The sequence below is a fragment of the Camelina sativa genome, chromosome 7, assembly GCF_000633955.1.
Source record: "Camelina sativa cultivar DH55 chromosome 7, Cs, whole genome shotgun sequence".
NCBI classification, from domain to species: domain Eukaryota; kingdom Viridiplantae; phylum Streptophyta; class Magnoliopsida; order Brassicales; family Brassicaceae; genus Camelina; species Camelina sativa.
Genome location: NC_025691.1, coordinates 7,023,735 through 7,035,711, shown reverse-complemented (window position 1 = coordinate 7,035,711; position 11,977 = coordinate 7,023,735). Strand labels below are relative to the sequence as shown.

The 11,977-nt window shown below is 30.8% G+C and overlaps 2 protein-coding genes across 2 annotated transcripts in view; both read right to left on the bottom strand.

The window, feature by feature from the left end:
* LOC104749975 (ATP-dependent zinc metalloprotease FTSH 3, mitochondrial) lies at window positions 46-4,087 on the bottom strand. The gene is made up of 7 exons (XM_010416140.2): window positions 3,755-4,087; window positions 3,419-3,656; window positions 3,222-3,290; window positions 2,465-2,598; window positions 1,874-2,350; window positions 793-1,785; window positions 46-710 (listed from the first exon to the last, which is right to left on the bottom strand). Exons 1-7 carry the CDS (start codon window positions 3,797-3,799, stop codon window positions 228-230), a joined length of 2,439 nt encoding a protein of 812 aa, XP_010414442.1. The 5' UTR covers window positions 3,800-4,087; the 3' UTR covers window positions 46-227.
* LOC104700603 (abscisic acid 8'-hydroxylase 2-like) overlaps window positions 8,322-11,977 on the bottom strand; it is a 9,360-nt gene continuing 5,704 nt past the window's right edge. The window contains exon 8 of the mRNA XM_010416139.2: window positions 8,322-8,595. Within this exon, the coding sequence (XP_010414441.1) occupies window positions 8,508-8,595 (88 nt within the window). The 3' untranslated portion in view covers window positions 8,322-8,507. The remainder of the gene's footprint in view (window positions 8,596-11,977) is intronic.

Sequence of the window (11,977 nt, the reverse complement as noted above, 5' to 3'; positions counted from 1 at the left end):
TCATCAGTCAGTTATTACAAAACGCAAACTATAAGCAGAGTGAAATTTTAACCCAAAAAAAAAATCTTATTAGAAACAATAATGTAGAAAACAAGAAAAATATTCATTGCTAACAAAGTCCCTCATTACTAAAACAACTGAAGAACGAGAGTTCTCTTTTTTTTTTTTTTTGGGATTGTGTTATTGCATTCTTAATTAAATTTACAATTGTAACAGTGACGTTTCTCTTACGTCGGAACAACCTGAGGTTCAAGCGGCGGGGGAGCTCCTTCATCAACCACAGGCTCCACCCTCGGCGTGGCAGCTGAGTCCTTCTCACTCTCCTCAAAACCAGACTTAAAACGGTCATAATTAGTCACCTCTGCCGACTTAAACGGACGTTCACCTAGAATCTTTAGAAGATCATCCTGATGCAGCACTTCTTTTTCTAGTAAAAGCTCGGCGATCTCAGCCACTTTCTCTTTGTGTTCCTCGACCAGCTCTATTGTCCGCTCATAAGCTTTGCTCACCCATTCCCTAACTTCCTGGTCTATGATCGCACCAGTTTTGTTGCTGTAAGGTTTAGAGAAGTCGTAGCCATCGTCCCTTGGCGGAAACGAGAGCAGTCCAACCTTGTCACTGAAACCGTACACAGCTACTTGCGCGTACGTCATCTTTGTCACTTTCTCAAGATCGTTCTGCGCACCTGTTGAGATTCTTCCTATCAATACCTGCGATTTGAAAAGGAACAGAAACTTAAAAAACATCTTCAACCGAACCCCACACTACTATACGTTTTCATTTATATTTTACCTGCTCAGCTGCACGGCCACCAAGGGTCATACAAGTCATGTCAAAGAGTTGCTCTTTGGTCATGAGAAGGTTTTCATTTGGAACGTATTGAGCAAACCCGAGCGCTGCTGTACCACGTGGCACAATAGTCACCTTCAGCAATGGCTCTGCGTGTTCCAGGAACCACCCAGTAACCGCGTGTCCAGACTCATGATATGCAACTGTACGACGCTCCAACTTGCTTATGACCCGGTTCTTCTTCTCAAGACCACCAATAACACGATCAATAGCAGATTCAAAGTGTGCCATAGTAACAGTTGCTCCTTCATGTCTAGCAGCAATAAGAGCCGCTTCATTACAGACATTAGCAATGTCAGCTCCAGCAAATCCAGGAGTTAGAGCAGCAAGTCTTTGAGAGTAATACGATGGCTCATGATCGAGTTTGATCTTCTTTAAGTAAATCTGAAAAATCTGATCACGACCTTTGATATCAGGTTTATCAATGGTTATCTGGCGATCAAACCGACCAGGCCGTAACAAAGCTTTATCCAAAATATCAGGTCTGTTGGTTCCAGCAAGAACCACAACTCCAGCAGTTGTACCAAAACCGTCCATTTCAACTAGCAACTGATTCAAAGTGCTTTCACGCTCATCGTTACCACCTAAACCCCCACGTCCTCTTGCACGACCAATGGCGTCAATCTCATCTATGAAGATAATACTCGGTGCTGATGCTCTAGCTTCTTGGAACAAATGTCTCACCCTTGAAGGGCCAACACCAACAAACATCTCCATGAAATCTGAACCGGATATAGACAGAAACGGCACACCTGATTCCCCTGCAGTTGCTTTTGCTAAAAGGGTCTTTCCGGTTCCAGGAGGACCTACTAAAAGCGCACCTTTTGGGATTTTAGCACCCAAATCCTCATACTTCTTTGGGTTCTTAAGGAAATGTACAAACTCCATAATTTCTTGTTTAGCCTCTTCACATCCAGCAACATCCTTAAAATATATCTGTCGAAAGAAAATAGCAAGAATAAGAAAAAACTCGGTTTGTTAAGTTCCAATATGATCTTTTTAAAGGTGAGTTTCTAATTCTAACCTTATTCTTGGAATTTTTATCGGCTCTTGTTATTGTAGCCTTGCCTATATTGAAAATGCCACGACCATTCTTTCCACCGGTTCCTCCGACACCCAATCCGCCTTGCATCCGTCTCGCACCATAGAAAAGAGTACCCAAGAGCAATAAAGTTGGTGCAAACCTCATGATCTCTTGATACCAGACCATTTCAGAGACGTATGTTACAGGAACATATTCATGAGGATCAACACCTAATGCTTCTTGAGCTTCTTCGAGTTTCTCCTCAAAAGAGTCGACACTACCGATGTTGAAGTAGTACTTATACTGACCACCAGTTCTTTTAGCAGGAATACCGTTACCATTGCCTTGGATGTCAGTTGTTTGCTGGTCTTTCGGTGTGCTCCTCACATAGACTTTTGCTACTGATTTGTTTGAAACATCTATGTGGTCAACTAGACCAGGCTCGAGAAGCTTGTTTTTGAACTCCTGGAAACTAATCTGAAACAATAAAAAAAAGGTAGCATGGATATTATTAGTGAAAACATATGAGCAGGGCCAGATCTACGGTTCCATATCCAAGAATAACACAAAGCTTAGATTGAATATGCTTGCCTGTTGTTGGTCCCCAGAGCCAAACGAGAAAGAAGAGAAGAACAAACCAAGAGCTAGTAGAGGAATTAGCAAATTTTGGAACCGATTCATGAACATATCTCCCACGTTCTCACTTTCATTCTTCTCTGAACCCTCTGTATTGCAACAATAACATATCCAATTATTAGAATCCTTCAGTAGCACCAACACGTCTCCAAACAAGAAGAGTAACTTCAAAAGCTAGATTGTTATAGAAATGACTCATGCTCTTTTAAATTCAATTTAGCTAAACAGAATCCACACAGCGGTAAAAGCGAAAACAATGGTATAAAGATGACTGAAACTTCCATTAATCTTCAAAACAATTAATAGATCCCTAATTTCCCAACTCATCAGTAGAAGGCTATATGGAACATATAAAATCACAAACACTCTTGTTGATCAACCATCTTATTTGAGTAAAAGCTTTTTAACATCAAGTAAACAGTTGACAAGTTAGAACTACCCCACAAACAAAACTGAGACGCCTATTCACTTCTCCTCCGCGTACACTGTTCATAAGTTGTATTCACATTTCGCAAAAGGATACAGTTTAGGACTAGATAAAAAAAAACAAAAGAACACAAAACACCAAAGAGGAATGGCCTATACAAAACTCATAGCTATTTCTAAACCTCCACAGATCTCTCACATAAGCAAAACACACTCTACGAATTGGGGAAAAAGCCAAGATATAGACATTCCTAAATCAGGAAACTAGAGAAAACTCTGTACTCACCTTTATGATCTGATTTCTGATCACTCTTGGGTTCTTGCTTTGCATCTTTAGGAAAATAGTTTTCATAATCTGCACAAATCACCAAAAAACGTTACACAACAACAACAAAAAAAACACTAATTGAGAACCAAATACCTCAAACTTTATTCGAATTAAAAGTAAAAGAGTTGTTTTTTTTTTTTTTTGGCAAAACATACTCTTCTTCTTAGGAGCTTCATCAGAGAAGAATCTACGAAGTCTTGGATTAGCAAAAACACCAATCAAATCATTGTTGACTAAACCCTTCCGAGAAGCTAAAGAAGCAAAGTGTCGTCTCAAAAACCCTAACCCTCCACCTTCCACTTGATTAACCGACGCCGCATCAAGACCTGACGGAGCAAGTAACCTCGCCTCGTTTAGCACCGCCGATCTAACACCACCACCGTTCAAAAAACCCTAATTTGACTCAAAAAAAACTCAGGATTAGATAGAAAGAAAATAAAAACTACAAACTGAGAACGAATCTGAGAAGGAATCAATGAAATGAAACAAACCCTTGAACGAGAAATGGAGCGACCAAGCTTGGAGAAGAAGATCATTGTCAATTTATAGGAATCACGAAGAACAAAACTGAGTTCGCATAATAGTTAGGAAACACAGCGGAATCGAAGATCTGAAATACGAGTGGAAAAATGCAAACTTTTTGGAATACAGTCAAAACCAAATCAAATGAGAAAGAGAACCAAAATCAAAAAACAAGATAAGAAGGAATTAGGGTTTTTGATTGGGGAAAATAAAATAAAAGTTTGGGTTTTTAATTTTTTTTAATTTTTTTTTTTTAATATCTGAAGCTTATCGAGAGAAGCGAAAGGTTTTATGAAATGTCAAGACACAACAACAAAGACAAAAGACTCTGTACTTGTTACTGTTTCTGTGGATTCTCTTGAACCGGTTTTGTTCTAACGGAAATTGTGCTAAACCGGTTTTTTTTTTTTTTTTTGGGATCTCAAAACCTATTTCCGAAGAGAAAGTTTAGAGCTTAATTGTTTACAGATATTGGGCCTTGGAGAACATATGGGCTAGCTTTTGTCATATAATAAGAAAACAGGTTATAAATTGATTATGAAACTGAAGAAGAGATGTAAACTTGAACAAAACGTTTCCTCCGAATCACTTATACAAGTTACACAGTTCCTATTTTTATTGGAGCGTGGTAATTTCAAAAATATATTTTTTTCTATGTTATTTTTGGTGGTGTCTATTTTCAAAAATACTCATTTTAATATATAAAATGATTAAATTATAAACTCTAAACCACATATACTAAACTCTATCCCTAGAAAGTATACGCTAAATGTAAAATAGATAATATAAATCTAAAAAAAATTCTAAAATTTAATTTAACATATTATAATTACGTAAAAGAGGGCAAAAATAAAAATGTTCAAAAAAATGAAGTATTTTTGAAAATGAGTATCTCAAAAAAAATATTTCTAACAAATTCTCAAGAAATAGTGATTAAGTGGCTGACAACACGTTAAGTTGCGATCACAAGCTCCTTATTAGTAGAATGTAGCTCTGTTTACACTACCAAAAGCTCTAAACTTTTGTAGCACTATGATGTAAAAACGTTTTTTCGAATAAATTTTATATTTTATTCAAAAAAAATAGTGATTTTTCTATAATTATTTTTCTTTCTTCACTTTTGGGTTCATCATATAAATTTATTTTAAGTTTTAATGATTAAATATAGAAATCCCAAAATTTGATGTTTTTCATGACAAAAAAGTTTTAGAGATAAAATTTTGTTTAACTTTCTCTTTCACCATTTAATCGGATAATTTTGTTGAACTTTCTCTTTCTCTTTCTCCATTTCTTTGTCATAACCAAAATTATCTCTTCTTAAAACAAGATCTCACTCGGGCACTTCCGAGCGCATCTCCCTTTGACAACACTTTCACCAAAATGATATATTTTACATTCTTAAGAAATTAAAGCATTTGCAAACTTTTTATACATAAGCATTATATATATATATATTTGGTTTTCAAATTTGCTAATTCACATAAGCATTATATATATATATATATCGTTACTTGTGAAAAAACCTTAGATCAGTTAGACTTAGATATTAGATTGACATAAATGTAGAAAAAAAAATCAAAACGATACTTTTAGAATTAAGAAAAGGGTAATATATATATATATATATATATATATATATATATATATTTCATTCTCAAATTAAATTAAGTACATCAACTGTAATAATCTTAAAAGGATAGATAAAAAAAATATATTAAAAAGAGGAACTCATTTTATTTTTCATTTAATTAAAATGAAGTAGTCAACTACTAATCTTAAAACAATAAGAAAAAGAAAACAGAAATACAGAAGAAAAAAAACTATAATTTTTTTTGTTTATATCAATTTAGTAAAGAAAAAGGAAACTCAAATAAGATTACAGATAGATTCCCAGGAATATCACATATATGATTTTAGTTTAAAACGAGTTTCTAGTTTAGTATTGAAATTATATATTGTTTTACATCTATTTAGAACTAAATTATATGAATTACATTTTTTGTGTTTCTAAAAAATTAACCCTTGGTACATATCAGATTTTATAAATTTAGCATTGCAATTACTCATTTAGAGGTGTCAAAAGAGATTAACACTTACACTCAACTCATCTCCTTTTTGGGATACTTTTTTCAAAAATACCATTTTTTTTGAACATTTTCATTTTTATACAATATGTTAAATAAATTTTTAGAATTTTTTTAGGTTTAGGTTCTCTATTTTACATTTAGGATATAGTTTTGAGGGATTAGGATTTAGTATTTAGAGCTTAGGGCTTAGAATTTAATTGTTTTATACATAAAAAGGGGTATTTTTAAAAAATGACAACATAAAAAATGTATTTTTAAAAAGTGACATAGGAAAAATGGTATTTTTGACAATCCCCCATCAATTAATATAAATTATTTTTAGGCTTTTAGCAATAATTAGTACTAATTTATAATTATAAAATTATTAAGCAAGACTTTAAAAATACTCATTTTCCAATATCACTTTTCAAAAATGTCGTCTCTCTATAGTTTTGTTAAAAATGCTACTAAAAATATGTTATTTATCTAAATATGTGTATATCTTAAAAAAAAACACAAGCTATCTTTATATGTGCGTAAATTTTTCTCTATAATTTATAAAATACTTTTTAATAACCTTTTTAAACTTATTAAACTTTATAAATATTTAGATAGTATCTGAATAGTAGTTAGTTACTATTCAAAATTATTTTATAAACTATAAATTTTCCGATTTCATAAGGAATATTTTTCAAAATAGATAAATAGAATTGACATTTTTGAAAAGGGATGCACCACCAAAAGGAGTATTTCTTAAAAATTCTCAATTATTAAAGGAAAGAAGCAAATGCTCTTTGTAATTTTCAACATAAATTCACGAATTGTTTTGTTCAAAGGATTAAATATTAACATCACGAATATACATTCTACTATCAGTTGTGCCAATCAAACTTTATATAACCCTCGTCAACGAAATGTCGTGCATTGTTTTTTTTTTTGAAATTTTAAAGAATTATGGCTACTTGAATCATACGTTTTGACCCAAATAACAACTGAAGATATATATTATAGAATTAGAAACATATACATAACTTGTCTAGGAACTTGGGATCGATCAAGCAAAACCTCAACATGGAAATCATGGTACCGTACATCATCTTCTTATAGTAATGTATTTTTTGGCAATGAGCTATGGTTACCTATTTTACAAATCTTCGTAAGAAATTTATATATAATGTGTAAGTTTTGAAAGACTCGTCATTTACGTCGACTTGAATGAAAATATAAGTTTCGGTAGCTTCACGTATCTAATCCAAAAATATATCGATCGTGTTAATCCCCATTCTCCCCTCTTTCCTTTGTACACGTTTTAGTCGTCTCATATCAAATCCTCTCTTTAAAATAAAAACAAAAAAGATTGAGAGAGACACTTCCAAGAACAAATCATGTGAAAACTTTGAGGTAGGGCTTAATCAAAGAGGTACAAGAGAGGGGAGGGAGGGGGGACAAATTGGATAAGAAAGGGTTGGAGCATGTTAAATCTCTGTCCACCAAACCCTCGGGATGATTTAGAGACTCTCAAGTGGACCAATGTAAAGCCATTTTACTCTCTAACGAATCTCTGATTCTCTCTGACTTTAGACAGAGACAAACGGGGGCAATGAATTAGATTCATTTCAATCTTATTCGTTTATGGAAGTCAAGAGTTCCACGTAAGGCTTTCTTACAAGATGTGTTAGGTGGAGTCGTTGCATGCACGTATCCGACTGTGAACTCGTGGCTACCCATGTTATCACGAGAATTCAACTAAATTATGTGTTGTCTCCCTTGCATGGCTCAAGGATTTATGTATACTTCCGTGTTTGTGACATGATAATGATAAACTGTTTTCTAATAGAATTATTTATAAGGTTTAAACACAGTTAGTTAGTTATTAATAATTATGTATTTATATGTCATTAATAATACAACGAAGTAAACTTTACAACTATATAAATAGAATACGTATGCTTCCGTACAAAACAATTACGTCTACCTCAGCTTTACATGTCTGAACGGAATCTTAAACAAAGATCCGATAAAGGAAACAAACAATATTTTTATTGGTTGAAAACTCGAAATTAATAGATCAAAATATTCGTTTGTTAATAAAAAAGTAGATTAAATATTTAGGATCTGGAAAGTCTTATAATAAATCGAAGGTTACGAAGATTCAAAATATATATATATATATATATATATATATATATATATATATATATATCAAAGTCCTTGAATGGACCAAAACAAAAATTCAGATGCAAACATATATCAATTTTAAAATCTGAATATATGTGTGTGTAATTTCCTCTAACACAATTTCTCAACAAAATTTTTTTGGCTCGGATACAAACACAAACACAAATATTTCAACGCAACTGTCACAACATGATAGCTATAAGCTAGTTGGATGAGAGCAATAATAAGCTACTTGGAGTATGTATAATAGAATTCAAATATATCTAAACTGGTCCAACGACCTCCAACCAACGAAAATAAAATTCATTTAATTGCAACTTTACATAAATAATAGTAATATATATACAAAAGAAAACGGGCCAAAATTGGAGGCCTATTTTAAAGTTGGAAAAAAAAAACTCTACTTGTAGAGCAAACGAAAGCATAAATTATTTGATTAAATAATTAAAAAAGAAAAAGTTCCAAATTTGCCTTAGGCTTAAATTGGAGTTACTCTTATTGGTAAACCCTTCTTTGGCACGGGGAAAGGACCATACTGTATTCCTTCGCCTCCTTCAACTTCCCACCTGCAAATTAAAATCCAAACATCATTAATTATATTATACAATCATCAATAATCTCAGATTAAATAACGAGATTCACATCTTTCGTGTTGGACCATATATGGGCAAGATACTAATTTGACAGGTCGCCGATTCACATGTTTTGTCAATTCTTTTGGGGTACTACAAATCAATGTTATCAACATATATATCTACTTACTAACAAAAACACAAACACACACACACAAATACAAATATCTACTCAATACGGTCTCAAGAATAAATAAAAAGATCAAAGATTGATTCACATATTAGATCTTNTTAGGAAACACAGCGGAATCGAAGATCTGAAATACGAGTGGAAAAATGCAAACTTTTTGGAATACAGTCAAAACCAAATCAAATGAGAAAGAGAACCAAAATCAAAAAACAAGATAAGAAGGAATTAGGGTTTTTGATTGGGGAAAATAAAATAAAAGTTTGGGTTTTTAATTTTTTTTAATTTTTTTTTTTTAATATCTGAAGCTTATCGAGAGAAGCGAAAGGTTTTATGAAATGTCAAGACACAACAACAAAGACAAAAGACTCTGTACTTGTTACTGTTTCTGTGGATTCTCTTGAACCGGTTTTGTTCTAACGGAAATTGTGCTAAACCGGTTTTTTTTTTTTTTTTTGGGATCTCAAAACCTATTTCCGAAGAGAAAGTTTAGAGCTTAATTGTTTACAGATATTGGGCCTTGGAGAACATATGGGCTAGCTTTTGTCATATAATAAGAAAACAGGTTATAAATTGATTATGAAACTGAAGAAGAGATGTAAACTTGAACAAAACGTTTCCTCCGAATCACTTATACAAGTTACACAGTTCCTATTTTTATTGGAGCGTGGTAATTTCAAAAATATATTTTTTTCTATGTTATTTTTGGTGGTGTCTATTTTCAAAAATACTCATTTTAATATATAAAATGATTAAATTATAAACTCTAAACCACATATACTAAACTCTATCCCTAGAAAGTATACGCTAAATGTAAAATAGATAATATAAATCTAAAAAAAATTCTAAAATTTAATTTAACATATTATAATTACGTAAAAGAGGGCAAAAATAAAAATGTTCAAAAAAATGAAGTATTTTTGAAAATGAGTATCTCAAAAAAAATATTTCTAACAAATTCTCAAGAAATAGTGATTAAGTGGCTGACAACACGTTAAGTTGCGATCACAAGCTCCTTATTAGTAGAATGTAGCTCTGTTTACACTACCAAAAGCTCTAAACTTTTGTAGCACTATGATGTAAAAACGTTTTTTCGAATAAATTTTATATTTTATTCAAAAAAAATAGTGATTTTTCTATAATTATTTTTCTTTCTTCACTTTTGGGTTCATCATATAAATTTATTTTAAGTTTTAATGATTAAATATAGAAATCCCAAAATTTGATGTTTTTCATGACAAAAAAGTTTTAGAGATAAAATTTTGTTTAACTTTCTCTTTCACCATTTAATCGGATAATTTTGTTGAACTTTCTCTTTCTCTTTCTCCATTTCTTTGTCATAACCAAAATTATCTCTTCTTAAAACAAGATCTCACTCGGGCACTTCCGAGCGCATCTCCCTTTGACAACACTTTCACCAAAATGATATATTTTACATTCTTAAGAAATTAAAGCATTTGCAAACTTTTTATACATAAGCATTATATATATATATATTTGGTTTTCAAATTTGCTAATTCACATAAGCATTATATATATATATATATCGTTACTTGTGAAAAAACCTTAGATCAGTTAGACTTAGATATTAGATTGACATAAATGTAGAAAAAAAAATCAAAACGATACTTTTAGAATTAAGAAAAGGGTAATATATATATATATATATATATATATATATATATATTTCATTCTCAAATTAAATTAAGTACATCAACTGTAATAATCTTAAAAGGATAGATAAAAAAAATATATTAAAAAGAGGAACTCATTTTATTTTTCATTTAATTAAAATGAAGTAGTCAACTACTAATCTTAAAACAATAAGAAAAAGAAAACAGAAATACAGAAGAAAAAAAACTATAATTTTTTTTGTTTATATCAATTTAGTAAAGAAAAAGGAAACTCAAATAAGATTACAGATAGATTCCCAGGAATATCACATATATGATTTTAGTTTAAAACGAGTTTCTAGTTTAGTATTGAAATTATATATTGTTTTACATCTATTTAGAACTAAATTATATGAATTACATTTTTTGTGTTTCTAAAAAATTAACCCTTGGTACATATCAGATTTTATAAATTTAGCATTGCAATTACTCATTTAGAGGTGTCAAAAGAGATTAACACTTACACTCAACTCATCTCCTTTTTGGGATACTTTTTTCAAAAATACCATTTTTTTTGAACATTTTCATTTTTATACAATATGTTAAATAAATTTTTAGAATTTTTTTAGGTTTAGGTTCTCTATTTTACATTTAGGATATAGTTTTGAGGGATTAGGATTTAGTATTTAGAGCTTAGGGCTTAGAATTTAATTGTTTTATACATAAAAAGGGGTATTTTTAAAAAATGACAACATAAAAAATGTATTTTTAAAAAGTGACATAGGAAAAATGGTATTTTTGACAATCCCCCATCAATTAATATAAATTATTTTTAGGCTTTTAGCAATAATTAGTACTAATTTATAATTATAAAATTATTAAGCAAGACTTTAAAAATACTCATTTTCCAATATCACTTTTCAAAAATGTCGTCTCTCTATAGTTTTGTTAAAAATGCTACTAAAAATATGTTATTTATCTAAATATGTGTATATCTTAAAAAAAAACACAAGCTATCTTTATATGTGCGTAAATTTTTCTCTATAATTTATAAAATACTTTTTAATAACCTTTTTAAACTTATTAAACTTTATAAATATTTAGATAGTATCTGAATAGTAGTTAGTTACTATTCAAAATTATTTTATAAACTATAAATTTTCCGATTTCATAAGGAATATTTTTCAAAATAGATAAATAGAATTGACATTTTTGAAAAGGGATGCACCACCAAAAGGAGTATTTCTTAAAAATTCTCAATTATTAAAGGAAAGAAGCAAATGCTCTTTGTAATTTTCAACATAAATTCACGAATTGTTTTGTTCAAAGGATTAAATATTAACATCACGAATATACATTCTACTATCAGTTGTGCCAATCAAACTTTATATAACCCTCGTCAACGAAATGTCGTGCATTGTTTTTTTTTTTGAAATTTTAAAGAATTATGGCTACTTGAATCATACGTTTTGACCCAAATAACAACTGAAGATATATATTATAGAATTAGAAACATATACATAACTTGTCTAGGAACTTGGGATCGATCAAGCAAAACCTCAACATGGAAATCATG

What these genes read in the sequence shown, in the direction of transcription:
- LOC104749975 (XM_010416140.2), bottom strand. Translation starts at nt 3,799, where the DNA reads ATGATCTTCTTCTCCAAGCTTGGTCGCTCCATTTCTCGTTCAAGG. An exon ending in TGAAGCTCCTAAGAAGAAGA is followed by an intron (nt 3,291 to 3,418) that starts GTATGTTTTGCC and finishes TGATTTGTGCAG; the next exon opens with ATTATGAAAACTATTTTCCT. An exon ending in GCTCTGGGGACCAACAACAG is followed by an intron (nt 2,351 to 2,464) that starts GCAAGCATATTC and finishes TTATTGTTTCAG; the next exon opens with ATTAGTTTCCAGGAGTTCAA.